The 14,082-nt window shown below is 44.1% G+C and overlaps 1 protein-coding gene and 1 long non-coding RNA gene across 4 annotated transcripts in view; one reads left to right on the forward strand and one right to left on the reverse strand.

Moving 5' to 3' along the window:
* Nucleotides 1–339: 339 nt before the first annotated feature.
* The window catches only part of USP3 (ubiquitin specific peptidase 3), a 42,758-nt gene continuing 29,015 nt past the window's right edge, over nt 340–14,082 (reverse strand). For 2 of the 3 annotated variants that reach the window (XM_083475844.1, XM_083475845.1), the window contains exons 8-15: nt 12,567–12,680; nt 8,651–8,797; nt 6,242–6,348; nt 6,075–6,152; nt 5,806–5,924; nt 4,709–4,822; nt 4,529–4,596; nt 340–3,074 (exon numbers count right to left, since the gene is read on the reverse strand). In XM_083475844.1, coding sequence (XP_083331970.1) covers nt 2,909–3,074; nt 4,529–4,596; nt 4,709–4,822; nt 5,806–5,924; nt 6,075–6,152; nt 6,242–6,348; nt 8,651–8,797; nt 12,567–12,680 — 913 coding nt within the window. In that variant the 3' untranslated portion in view covers nt 340–2,908. The remainder of the gene's footprint in view (nt 3,075–4,528; nt 4,597–4,708; nt 4,823–5,805; nt 5,925–6,074; nt 6,153–6,241; nt 6,349–8,650; nt 8,798–12,566; nt 12,681–14,082) is intronic. The other variant, XM_083475846.1, reaches the window with a different exon arrangement.
* Nucleotides 6,313–8,642, forward strand: LOC310693703. The gene is made up of 3 exons (XR_014519346.1): nt 6,313–6,447; nt 7,342–8,133; nt 8,388–8,642. It is a non-coding gene; the product is annotated as an uncharacterized lncRNA (long non-coding RNA).

The following is a 14,082-nucleotide window of genomic DNA, read 5'->3' on the forward strand; positions in this document are numbered from 1 at the left end:
TTTTCTTTGAGTAATTGTACATATTTTGATATGTGATTGTGCTATAATAAAATGTTAAGCACTTAAATGTATGCATGTTTCCTTAGGAGGATAACCTAAGGAATGTGTCCTCTTTTTTGCTCTTCAAAATATGGCTATCCTGGTACACAAGTATGATCCAGTTCTGGCCTTGAAAAAAACCTGTTCCACCAGCTTTTACAAAAAGTTCCCTGCCAGCTTTCCTGGAGCTTTTCCAGGAACTTCTGTCAATTCTTACTTGCCCTGATCAAAAATGTAAATCTCGTTCATTAAAGGGCTCTTCTTCCAGAAGCTCAGGAAAACTGATTCTCACACAATGAGCACAGAGAGAAAAGACTTTAATGGCAAATCTTTCAGAGGAATATGTTCTATGAAGGAATTTGAATTGTGGCCAACAATCCCCTTCCGAAATGCTCAACAGTCCTCACCGAGGATGACACACAATATTTTAATGGCAAACAATCACAGCTATGGCACTAGAACCCCGAGGCACGCAGGCACCAAAGGGTATTCAAGATGCAGACCACCACTCCAGTGAGAGCGAGAGAGTGAAAGAGAGAGAACGGGGGGGGGGGGGGGGAGAGAAAAGCACCACACTGCCATTTCCAACCAGTCACCACAAGTGCCTGAAAGTCTGACTGCCTCTTACCTTTGTGGGTGGGTCTTAGTTGCCTAATCCTTTTGTCTGTGGAATGGAAACACTCTGGTCCATCAACAGAACTTCCTAGGGTGGTGGTGGTGGACCATTTGTGAAGCAGACAGGCTTCATCTTGCAGGAAATGGGGGTGGGGGTGGAGGGGGGTTAAGACAGGGCATGGTTCCCAACAACTACACAGGGGAACAACCTTTAATCGGGAAGTGTTGATAACTAGCGTGAACTAAGCCAGTGCTTTTTTCAGAGAGCATCTCTAGTGCTTACCTATATTACCAGCTGCACATTCCTGCCCATAACTGTCACTGGCTGGCAGTGCTACACCTGGCAGCTGAGGGGGCAGAACTGAAAAAGTCCCCCCACCCTCCCCTTTAGACTCAGGTTATACAAACAAGGGTAAAAATAAAATACTAATCCAGGCGCAGTACACACTTTGACTGCTTCAAATCTGTCACTTTGACACGACTCACTGAGTATAATCCAGCAGATAAGGAAATCTCCACCAGGAAGAGAAATAACTTGTGTTGCCACAACTCACTGATTAGACATTTGTGTTTGCAGGGGTGGGTGGAGCTAAATTAGGAAAAGGCTTCTTTGTCCAAACTGACGTGCCTGAGCCACTGCACAGCCGGCTTCAAAAACAGGAACAAGTAAGTGCATTGCATTTCAACTGCCACATTCCAAAAAGAAAGAAGGTCTTCACACAGGGGAAAGATACCATGACAAAAAAGGAGGAGGGGAAGAGTGAGGCAAAAGGTGGAAGAGAAAGGGGAGAAATGAGAACCAGACCCAGCTATTTAACATAGCCAATTTTTAAGAAAGGCACATTTACATTACTTTCTGAAGCTTCCTCCTTAATTCCAGCAGGAGCTGGTGCTGAGGAAATATAGCACATAGTGTGACCTGATGTTTTCGCTCTGCCTCCTCACTTAAGCAGATGCCAATTCAGGGTTACAAGCCCAGGGAACTTGATCATAACCCTACCATGGACCCTTTGGGCATCACTGAGGTTCATCACTAACTCCAGCGACCTGATTCTCTTCTCTACTTTGAAGCCCTGGGGTGAACATAGCACCACAAAATGGTGCTATAATTTCCTATTGGGTGTGTGAAAAAGCAATCAAGTATGTGTAAACCACATGGGCACAATCTGAGGGGGCCAGCCTCTCCTCAAAATAGCCAGAGTTGCAAGAGAGCACCCTTCTGTTCATTTGAGCTAGTCGGTGAGAGCCAAAATCCCTGCTGGGCTGGGCTCCTTACAACTGTAAACCAAATCTGCAGCAACAAACCACAAGATGCAGAGCAAAGAAATGCCAACAAGGAACCCAGCATTGCAATGCTGCAACAGGGATTATTAATACTAGTGAAGACTATAGTCTCTACATTTGCAGTCACCCAAGACTGCTGCTTCCATGATACAGGGATGGCAATTTTACCTATTCCATTCTACCTTCAAGGCATCACAAGACAAAAGGATGCATGATAGATACAAGATGGATTATACACACAGTTCTAATCTTAATGGAAAGACTAGCAAATCCTGAATTTTCTCAGCTTTTTTTATAGCTTAATTGCTGTAGAACACTAATCTTTCCTCTTGCTTTAAAGGAGAAATGAAAAAATGGAGCAAATTCCTATTATAAACAATGAAGCCAGCTACTAAAGTACAGAGAATTTTGAAAGAAAGCAGCCTCCATAGACAAAGAGTAGCAGCGATTACATGGCCTGTTGAATGAGGCCACAATTCATACACTCCTTTTCTTTTTACAGGCAGCCAAACAACTGTCCACACATAAAGTGTTTGGTACAAGTCCTTGATCTTAAGAAGAAAAGCCTTCCCAAACAGCTGAAAGCCTCCAGACTATTTCATAATTAGGTACACAAATGTGCTTATTAGAAGGATTCAAGTTTCTTTGATGTAAATGTGCCTTCAGAAAGCAAACTCCAACATTGATATACAATGATATACAAAGTCAAACAACTAAAGTAGCTCTTGAAACAATATATATAAATTGGGTTGAAGTAGCAAATGAGGTGTTGTTTTTTTCCTGGTATGACTAACAACAGTTAGCTTGTGTCCATGTTAACAAATCAAATACTCTACTACTGACAAACCAGAACCCACAAGAAAAAAAATGAAAAGTGCACAATGAAATCAAGAGTCTTGGATCAAGTATCTGTGGAGGATTGGAAATGTTTTGTCTGATGGACTTGATATGCACAGGGCAGGAAGAGGTATTAAAGTTTATCAGATGCTGATTTGGCCTGCCGGTCTACATAGAAGAGAATGTACGCCTTGGCTTTCACCACCGTCTCCTCATCAGTCAGCGTCACGGTGCTGTCATTGAAATGGAACCATCGGCCTTCATGAGTCGCATAGGCTGTATAATGTCCAGAGCCAACCCTGAGAACATCAAGAAACACAGCATGAGGGAAATTAACTCACTGCTTTCTATTTTAAAAATAAGGCTAACAGGTCATGGGGAAGGATCCTGGTTTCAGCTATTTCCTTCACCTTAAAATACTTGCCATGCCTCAATTGCCTTTTCCTTCATTGGATACATCCAACGCAAACACTGATATGAAACATTTCCAGAATGCCTTCTAATGCTCAGGAGCCTTAGGCACATAGCCATGCAAAGATAAATGCAGCCTGTTGGTGGAAGAGGTTCTCTCCTCCTGCTCACTCTCAAGGCTGGGCTTATGCAAGTCTGAAGCATCCACTGGGAAAAGTCTGCACCCCTTCAGTCCTGGCCTGCTCAAGGGATGGGGCAGCATCCATTGGGAGTGCTCTCCATTAGTTTGGTCTTCACTGCCTTACTTTTTGACTGGAATACTTCTCTACTTCTATTCCCAGCATTTACTTAGCCAAGGCGTCTCCTTAAATTTGCCAGCAGTTTAACCCATAATCAACCAGCCAGGGTCCCCACAATGCCTGGTGCATGAAGCAAGAGTGGCTACCCCTCCCCCATGTCATAGAGAAAATAAATATGACTTATTTAGTTGATGCTGTTGGCTTATTCAGGAAGAACCTCAGGCCCTGTTTTTGCCAGAAGCTATTCAGCACTGCATTTTCTTTTTCTGTTGCTACAAGCAGGAGCCCTTTGGGGGTCATGGGACTTGCTCAGGGCCACATAACAAGTGGAACAGTGGAACCCACATCTCAGGCCCAAGTCTAACAGACCAGCCACTAATCAGCCTACATCATTTTTGAGAGTGTCGCCTGGTCAGTTACAGTCAGACCATATAATGTGAAGCCAGCTGGATTGTAATCCATTCAGGGTTTTGGGAAAGAACCAAGATCCCACATTTAAATAGTTCTAATTCTGAATTATCTTTTTGTGTGTTAATTTATGTTGACTCCAATCTAGATCAAGAGGCATTTGTCTTCTAGATACGAGAGCTCTCCTTTTGAAAAAAAAACAGCTCCTCTGACAACAAGCTGCTTCTCACCTGGATGACTGCACTTTTAAACAAAAAATCAAATGTGACCAGCTACCTCTCATGTAGGAATTAAATGTATTTCCATTTCATTTAAGTAACTCAAATAAGATTGTGAAGTATAAAATTTCTATCAGGACCACAGACAATATTTTCAGGCAAAGCGTTGCATCTCTTTATTGATTTATTAAACAAAAGGGGAATTAACAAGATAAGCAAAGCTAACAAGGTCATTCTGCATAGATGAGGTTGACATAGCAAGGCTCCCTCTCTAGTCACCACTTCCAGTCGTTCCCATGCATTCTTTTTCAATTAATGCCTGGTTCCCAGTGGAGTGATGCAGGTTTTACAGCAGAGAAGCCTTTCAATCATCAACCCAGAAAGGCAAAAGAGCCTCCAGGGTCCAATCATACTCACCCTGAACCGTGGTGCACCACCACAGCTGCAAGGTCATACAGACAGCTTTCTGGACCGCTGTTTTCTGGCTGCAATTGGGAGGGGGACAAGGAAGAGAGACAAGAGAGAAGAGGAATTGAGAATTTCCCAGCAGCATTCCAGGGCCCCTGACTAGCAGCTCCCCATGGCAAGTCACTGTACCTCTAGCAAGTAACATTTCATGTCTAGGCCTCTCAGGGGAAACTCAACATACGTGTCCACTTTGTTCCTCAGATAAGCTGTCCAGTGAAAGCGTTTTAGATGTAAGCACAGCACCTGTGGAATTAAAAATGGCACATAAGCCGAAGGACATGCCACAAATTCCTTAATGGAGGAGTACTTTAAAAACAACAGAACTGCCACCTCCTCTGCATGTCAAGAGCGTATCATAGCAAAGTAGCTGTCACATTCATATCCACATGATACTAGCAGAAACTTCCAAGTTTGCTTAAAGATAAAATTCCAGAAATAAAACATTTCCCCTCCTCCCCCCAAAAGGCCCATATGTAGTAGCAAAAATGACAAAAGTACTGCAGCTCTGAGATACAAGCTATTTTACCGCAGAATGAACACTGAAGCAACATCCCACTTCAGGTTTGGGGTGTGCATTCACTTTGGTCAGAGCGTGCACTTTCAAAGTGGTTTGTTTTCAAAAGATTTGGCCCTTCTCTGACCCAAATCAGAATCTTTGACGCTTCTTCCAAGGAACAGGCAACAAGTTTAAACTTTTCTCTACAAGCTCTCCATAATAGAAAAGGCCAGGCATGAAAGAGAAGTTCATTTTGTGACTGACAGCTCTAACTTCCAACCAAAGAATGACTTTAGGAGGAATGTCTTCAATCATATAGGAAGGATGATAAAGTAATATGACAGACCTGCGCCACTGTTTTCCATTTCCCTCTGCTAGTTCATTCTCTTAGCAGCAGTAACACTGGAAGAGTGGTGGCTGGTTTTTTTTGGGGGGGGGGGTTGCTTATGATATGAATATCTCCTTCTGCCAATCAAAATCACTCTCTCACTAAGACCCTTCCTTTAAAACTCCAGTCCCTTGAATCCTAATTTTTAAATAATTCCTCTTGTCTGAGTCTGTTCTATCTTGAGTGTTGCTTATTATCAGGTAAGTCGTTTCTGCTCATCTCTAAACCCAGCTGTGCTGGCTGAGGCAAATAGGGAGCTGTAGTCCAAATTATATGGGAGGCACCAGTTTGCAGAAGGCTGAGATCCATAATCTTTTACAAATTTCAACTCCTAGATCTCACCTTTGGTAGTTTCTGAATCCAAAATTTCTTGGTGGACTTTTGCTTCTTTTTACATTTGTGGCACATATAGAGCTCTGTTTCATCAAGTTCTTCCAGGTCTGTAAAACTGCGAAGACAATCTAGAACAATTGAATTGACATGATTAAAGTCATTTCCTCTGCTTTTTGACCCATCCCTCTAATAATCTAAATAAAAATACTGATGAAAGAGGCAAAAAAGGCAATTGATATATGCAGATGGCAAGGGTTTAAAAAAACACCACCACCTACCTGGTAATGTACACATTGGTCCATTTTCTTGGTTCTTACGTTTATTTCGGAAGTGACTTGGAATATCTAGCGAAAGGTCTAAAGAAGACACAGGCAATTTCAAAATTAGTTTCTAATGTCAAAAACATAACATCTGCTCATAAAACTTTTCAAGATGCTTGATTTACCTAGGAATGGATCAAACTTTCTGGATTCAGTCCCACATATCAAGCAGTTGACTTCATTCTGCAGAATGCCTCCAAAGATGGCTGTGACAACAGTAGACGTGCCATTTCTGAAGATAACATTACAAGGAGAAAAGGGTCAGCACTGCACAGCTGGTCACATTCAACTAGCACCAAGAGCCCCTAGCCATGCTGAAAACATCCTTTAGGTCAGTGTTTCCCAAACGTTTTTGGGCAACGGCACACCTGTTTACCGGAAAAAAATCTCGCGGCACACCACCATTAAAGCCCCGCCCCGTCAGCGCGCAGCGTCACGCCGGGAGGGACGCACAAAAGTTAAAGTTTTTTCCCTCCCCGCGAAGCAACGAAAGAGGGCGCCTCAACACCGGGAGGTGGGCAGGGAGCGGGGGGAGCGGCCAGACGGGCTCCGCTGGGGGACTTTCGGCTGCCGGAGGCGGGGAAGGGGCGGCTGCAGCGGACCCGGAAGTGGTTGCGCCCATCGGGGGCGGTGGGAGCGCGCCGTGCGGGTTGGTGGGTGGGGGAAGGAGAGGAAGAGGAGGGGGCGGCGGCGGCGGCCGGAGGCTGGACGGATCCGCGCAGGGACGGCGCGCGAGCCGGGAGGAGGCGCGAAGAAGGAGGCAAGGCGAGAGCAGCGCGGCTCGGGATGCATTCGGACTGCCGGCTGCTGCGCCCGAGACGCGGGGTATGGTGAGCAGCCCGGAGCGCCCGCTCCCCCGGGGGACCCGGCCGGCGCTGGCCTCCCTCCTCCTCCTCCTGTTGCTGCTCAGGCGGGACGCGGCGGCGCAGAAAGGTGCGTGCGGGAGCCCCGCCGGGAGGGGAGGGACCAGAGCCTTCCCGCCTTTCTTGCTTGGCGCCCACCCAAAAGCCCGCCGGGTTTTCGCGCCTTCCTCCAGTAGGCCGGCCGAAGCGAGCGGCGATGGGATGTGGGAGCTCGCTCGCTCGCTCGCCGCCCCGCGTGTGCTCGCCGCCGCCGCCCCGCCTCTCGCCGCCCGACTCGCCCGTCTCCCTCCCACGGAACACAAGGCAATGTTCGGCGGCACACTAGTGTGCCGCGGAACACCGGTTGGGAAACACTGCTTTAGGTCATCTAAGTTTCTTAGAACAGATATGGAGAGGTGCTTACATTCAGAAATGGGGCTACTAATATTGCCCCAAATACAACATAAATGTTATGCTCTGTCCAAGTGGCAAAAAGTATCCCCAGATAAATAAATGAAGAAGCACCAGTTGTGGTTGAGGAGGAGTATACTGTACAAAAACATTTTTCTCCTTCTCTCATAACAGCAGAACCCAGGAACACCCGATGAAGTTGAATGCTGGGAGAAAAGTACTTTTTCCACACACAGAGTGCATAGTTACACTATGGAATTAACTCCAGCAAGATGTGGTGATGGCTACCAACTTGGATGAATTTAAAGGATGATTAAAGAAATTTGTGGAAGGACATAAGGCTACCAATGGCAACTAGTTATTGATGATGGCTCTGTTCTACCTCTAGGATCAGGAGAGGGCTGGAGAGGGCTACTGCACCCATCTCCTATACTTTCAAAAGGCTGAACCCTAAAGCTCAACCTTTGTACTTCCCTTCACCTATCCCTCAAAGGCAGACACATTGCTGAGGCATGGAAGCACCACTTCTGCAGATGAGGATGCTTCCATTTAACTGGCCACTCTCCCACTTCATCTGCTTGGTACAAGAGGTCCATGTTTCCAAGGGACATACTCCCCATGTGTCACCTCACCTCCTGGCATACAAAGGGCAATGTGAGGTAACTGGACATGACGCAGAAAAATGCCACATGGTTATGGGGGGGGGGGGGAGTTGGGATGCCGGGCTACTCTCCAGGAATTTCTGCTTACCCCACCAATAAAGTGCATCAGCTGTAAAAGGTAAATGGACCCCTGACCATTAGGTCCAGTCGTGGCCGACTCTGGGGTTGCGGCGCTCATCTCGCTTTATTGGCTGAGGGAGCCGGCATACAGCTTCCAGGTCATGTGGCCAGCATGACTAAGCCGCTTCTGGCGAACCAGAGCAGCGCACGGAAACGCCGTTTACCTTCCCACTGGAGCGGTACCTATTTATCTACTTGCACGTTGACGTGCTTTTGAACTGCTAGGTTGGCAGGAGGCATCAGCTGTGGTGGGAAATAATTATCCATTGAAGATAACTTGTCAGCTCCCAGGAGTCAGCCTTCAGCATGATCAGAGGCTGAAAGCCAAACCCAGCTGCTAACATGCTGGCTCCCAACCTGTGTGAGCATTTTTCTGACAAACTTCTGCCAAAGGCCACTCCCAATCTTTGTTGTCTAGAAACTACATAATTTGCATTTTCTGCCCTACACTTCAGATCTTATGGTTTGAGGAAACCAGATTAAAAACCTCTCTTCTTACATGCAGCATCTACTGCCACCAGAAAGACCCGAATTCTCTTGCAAGATGACTGAGCGGGAAACACCATTGAAGCCTCCTTGGAGTTCCAAGTGCAGATGGTCCAAAAGGTAACGCATGAATTCATGGGCATCTTGCTGCTGGTAGCCCCTTAACACAAAGACATCAATGAATATACAGACTGCTTACTTACATTGGTACATAATTCACATTACATGGCATGGCTTACAAATCAGGAAATTTCAATTACATTGGATGTATCACTTTATAATAAAAAAAGGCTCAGAGCGATCATTCTTGCCACTGTGACACACAGATATATGGCCCTGTAGTTCTACAACCAAACAAAAGGCCAACAAGCTTCCCTACAATAGCTCAAATGCAAAACTTATTCGGAGCTGAAAGAAAATCCAGCAATGCGAAACACATTTTGAAATATGCCAATGTGGTAAGGTTGTGAAGGCGGTGGGAGTTTTGTACTTGTAGTGCAATTTACTTTATCTAAATGGTTTATTTTCAAGACAGAGAATGGGACATTTATGTATTTTAAAAACACTGTGAAAACAACTCTAAAATGAACACACTGCAGGCATTGCAAATGTTCTGCAATATGAACTTATATTGTACTATAGCCCTAACACAAGGGAACATATTTTATTTCAAAAGTAAACCAAGCACACACGGAAGTTGGGGAATGAGTTCTGGCTACCACCAACACCTCATCGCAACAGCTGCCACTTTAGGAATCCACCTATTCATGGATCTCCTGTCTGCTTCTCCAGGACCAGCAGCAATGTTTCTTCATGAAAGTGCCCAGGCTGACAAGTGTGCCCATGCAGGGTGCCTTTTTGTCACCTCCCTCAGAGATGGCACCCGGGGCAGACCGCCCCCTGCTCCCCTTCCTACACCCCTGTGCCCATGCACATTAATATAAGAAAACATGGCAGCCAGCTCTGTAGCACCCATAACCAGCATGAGCCGAAAAAGGACTGACAGGAAGAAAGAGGGAGAGCGGTTCAGTGGGTGTGCTATGGGGCCTGTGGGTTGCCCGACTGAGATATAGGAAAACAAAACAAAAAATAATCAACTGAATGGTGTACATCCCCTGTATGTGGACATTTGCTGTGGCATCTACCTGCCTATAATAGTAATATCCTTACTGCTCTCTTGCTTCTTGTGTGCTCTAACTACAACTGGATGCCATTTCATGGCTCATGCAGCAAAACTGGGGTTATGCTTTCAGCACAGTACCCAGTGCATCCACCCAATTCCAGAGAATGCTTGCTACTTATTGTGTGTCCCATTCCCAGCATTCAGTGGGAAAATTAATGCACTTATGGAGTCAGAACAGCACCACCAGACACAAAACAGGGACGTATCAGTACATTTTGGAGGATCCCCAAGGTTGGCAGAAGTACCAAAAAACAAAACAAAACAAAAAAACAGAACAGCAAAATGAGGACTGACTTGGGGGAAGGAGAAAAAGACACTGAAACCTAGGTAGGAGAAGGAATGGAAAATAAAATAAATGTGTTGATAAAAATGTGTAGAGAAGCCTCTCATTGTCTAGATGGGTCATTTCCTGGTGCACAATATGAATCCATTTTTAAATTTACCCAGGGATACAAGTAAGAAACCAATAGAGAAAACAAAAAAATTACCGTTTAGCTTTCTAATCACAGCAAATATATAATTACATTTTTAGACTGCATTGCTCAGCATTTTATTTCAGGGTTTTGACTGGATTTTTATTGACGGCATGTATTTCGTTTTACTTTCTGCTGTAGTCTTTTGATTTTATAACTTCTACTTTGTAAAACTACTTAGAAGCTTTTAAATATATATATTAGACAGTCTATAAATTGGTTAAACAAACAAATGGCACACCAGATTCGCCTGAAATTTGTACAAAACCAAAGCTTCTAAGCAATGTCAGTGTTTACAGTCCACTACAGGATTTTATACAATTATATTTCTTGGCAAAGAAGGTATTATATGTGCTATTAAGTACACAAAATTATCTGGAATCGATAACATTCCTAATCAAGACAATCTCACTAAGGATTTTATAGTTTTCCTCCGAGTTCTTTTTTTCAGACTGGGAAGCGAGGCTAGAGGACAGTGAAACCTGGGCCCGAGCTGGATCCACCCACAGTTTGAAAAATGGGAAACAAACTTAAAACTGCTCACGAAAAGCCTTCCAAGCATACACTTTCTCAAATGAGTATGCCAAACAAAGCCACCCGAAAAGGTTTGGTCCATATTGTTCATATTTTCTCAACAGGGAAATATTTGTAAAGTCTCCAAGAAAGAAACAGCCTTTCTCTCAGCCTAACTCAAGGCGGGTTCAAGCACAGAGCATCTAATGATGACTTGCACATGTTAAGAATACTGCTGGGGGCGGGAGGAAGAGACAGAATTGTAGATCCATCACTATACAAGCAGAGCCCTTCTCTGAGATTGCTTCAGAAACAAGACTCTTCAGTGCAGTCACATGCTTGAATCAGCATAGGGCTGGAGCAACAGCAACACTCTTTTAGAAAGGGGGAGCTATGTTAGTCTATCACAGCAAAAATGAAGTCTCATGGCGCCTTAAAGATGTAACAGACGTGAGAGTCCAGCTCCTCAGATGCGTGAAGTAATAGTCTCAGTTGGCAATGAGTGCAAAGAAGAAACAAACAAGAGACCGGAGGGAAACAAGATGCAAAAAAGACAGACTACGGCAGGGTGTCCCCCCCATATTATATTAGCTTAGCAATGCCAAAATGCTTTATGAATATTGGTTATTTTTCACACATTTAAACTTTATATAATTGTCCATGTATTTTTTCAAATTCTTTTCCCTCTGATCTCACTGTCTACTTTTTTCACTCTCTGATTCCCTTAGGTATACATATACCTGCAATGCCAACCAAGGATAACATTTCCTCCATCTGATGAAATGCATTCGAGTGCCATAATATATTTATTGTCATTAACATCCCTTTCTGTTAAAAGCAAACAAACCCACAGTGCTGAAAATCTGCTGGAGCCAACTTAGGGAGCAGAGCTCTTACTTTGACTTCAAACAACTGTTGAGGAGGATAACTGGCCAAAAGTATTGTAGGAAGCACGATTATGACTTTTGCCCATTGCCTGAAACTACTGGTGCTAAACTTCCTTGATTCTCATCAGCCAGGGATAGACACACAGTTACTGGAAGAGGGAAAGGAATGGCCTGGGTTTCTCACTTCACAGGCTCGGGGTGTGCATTCAGAGCATCTTTTCAGCACTGCTAGAGGCATTAATACATCAACAGAACATCTTTACTACCTGAAAATATGGAGCAACTTACCTTCTGCACAATTAATCCTAATAGGGTTCAGTGCTCCTTTGAAAGAGGTTCAGGGGCCAGGACAGGGAGACCTTGGAGAGGAATGACACTTGGATTTACTTGTGTGAACTGTTCTTTTTGACAGCCTGGGTGCAAAATGCCTATTGCACACAGATTTATTCTCTTGGCAGCACTTATTTATAACTACAATGACAGAAACGAATTCAATATTGAGAGAATCAAGGAAGTTTTGCCCAGTATGTTTGCTTGAACCCGCTAGAGCTGTACATTTTTAAGCACAGTCCTTGCCAAAAGCAAAGGTTTGGGTTCTGTCAGGTACTTAAGCCATGTTGCACAGACTAAGAACTTGGCATGACTTAGCCCTGCTAGACCTCAAATACAACAAAAACACTCAAAAACCACTAACACTGCTTCCTCTGTATACTGGAAGAATAAGAGCCTAACTGGCACACGGTGGGCATCATTCCTATAGAGCTAGAAGCTCTCAAGAGCAAGGTAACATTGCATTCAGGGACAACAAAATGCCATCGTTCTGGAGAGTCACTGAGTTGCTAACAGCATTCCTCCTTTTCTTATAGGACTTACCTAAAGTTTGGCATGATTTTCCAAACAACATAAAACAATGATTCAGGGCTGAACGCTGTTTGACTCCCTTGCCACAAAGCACACAGAGTCTTCCGAAACTCTTCTACCAATGAACTGTGGAAGAAAATTGAAAAGTTTTTAATAGAAGCATTGCCACTCAACCCCACCCCCACTCACCATGACCCCCTCCACCTTCCCCCTTTTCTTCCTAATGTAACACTAATGTCTCAACAAATGAAACTGATCTGTAGAAAAGGTAACTTGAAAAAAGAGACATTGCATATACTTTTGTAAACCAAGAAATCTTTAATAAAAATGTTTTAAATGGGTTAAAAAATACCTGATGGTATTGTAATCAATCTGTAACATGGCTCCTTACATTTTCTATTGATTAGGTCATTCCCCCCCTGTAAAGTGTGCACTGTCTATCCATATTAATTCTCCTAATTTTAATAGACTCGATAGGAGATGGCCATAAAAGTGTTTTCCTTTCCAGCAGATTTTTATATTTCTCCCAAACTCTATACAGATTCTTCCTAAGAATATGGTTCATAAAACTTTTATAAATTTTCACTTTCCCATACTAAAAACATGCATGCCAGCCGAATTTTAAGTCATGACCTACAAACAAAGTAGTGTTATTCTCGATTCACAGATGGAAAATTGAGACTACGAATGTGATTTGCCTGAGGCTTTTCAGGGCTCGAATCTCTTCTGGAGAGAAAGTTAGCTAACAAACCAGGCTGTATCATGTTTAGCTGAATGTAGGGCTTTCCTGACCACCTCAGGTTACTGGGTAGAACGGGGAATTTTCAATCAGGTGGCAAGAGAGAGAGAGACCACATCTATAGATACCACTTTCTGCTCCTCAGTGGTGAGGGCAGCAGCTCACATTTCCTGGCACTGTGGGAAGACATTCCTAACCCCACAGAGATTATTAGACTCCTCTAAAACCATTCATGATAGCTGTGGATTACCTGAATTTCTTCTTGTAATCCAATCCAAATAACTTTATTGTTCTAGCCATTGGCCATAACAAATCTGAATCAAAAATAAATACACAAATAAAAGGATGCTTCACCTCAAATAATAGTCTCTGTTTAGATCTCTCTGTCACCCTTACAGTTCAATGCTATATTGTCCAGGGTCTTCTTTCTGCTCTTTTTGGCCACCAGAGCAAAAAGGGCAACTTTGCGAGCCACTGAAGTGTTTGCATCACTAAGAAGCTGTAGAAGGGAGAGACAGCTTTCTTGTACAGGTGGTTGGGTGAGAAATCGCCTCCTAGGACCAGTGTATAGCGGGCAATACAGTAAATAGTGCAAGATGTTGTCCACCTGCAGTTGCCCACATATAGAGTCTGTCTTTGTACAGTATACCCTGTGGTATTGTCCATCCAAGAGGGCGAAGGGCATAGCTTGAAAATGCAGCTCGATAAAAGTAATTCTTAGTGAGGCTGGCCGGAGATTCAGCAGGGGACTGGCTCTAAAAGGGACTGTTTTTAGAAGGGGGAACCAGG

This window comes from Podarcis liolepis (assembly GCF_965112155.1).
Source record: "Podarcis liolepis genome assembly, chromosome: 14".
NCBI lineage: Eukaryota > Metazoa > Chordata > Lepidosauria > Squamata > Lacertidae > Podarcis > Podarcis liolepis.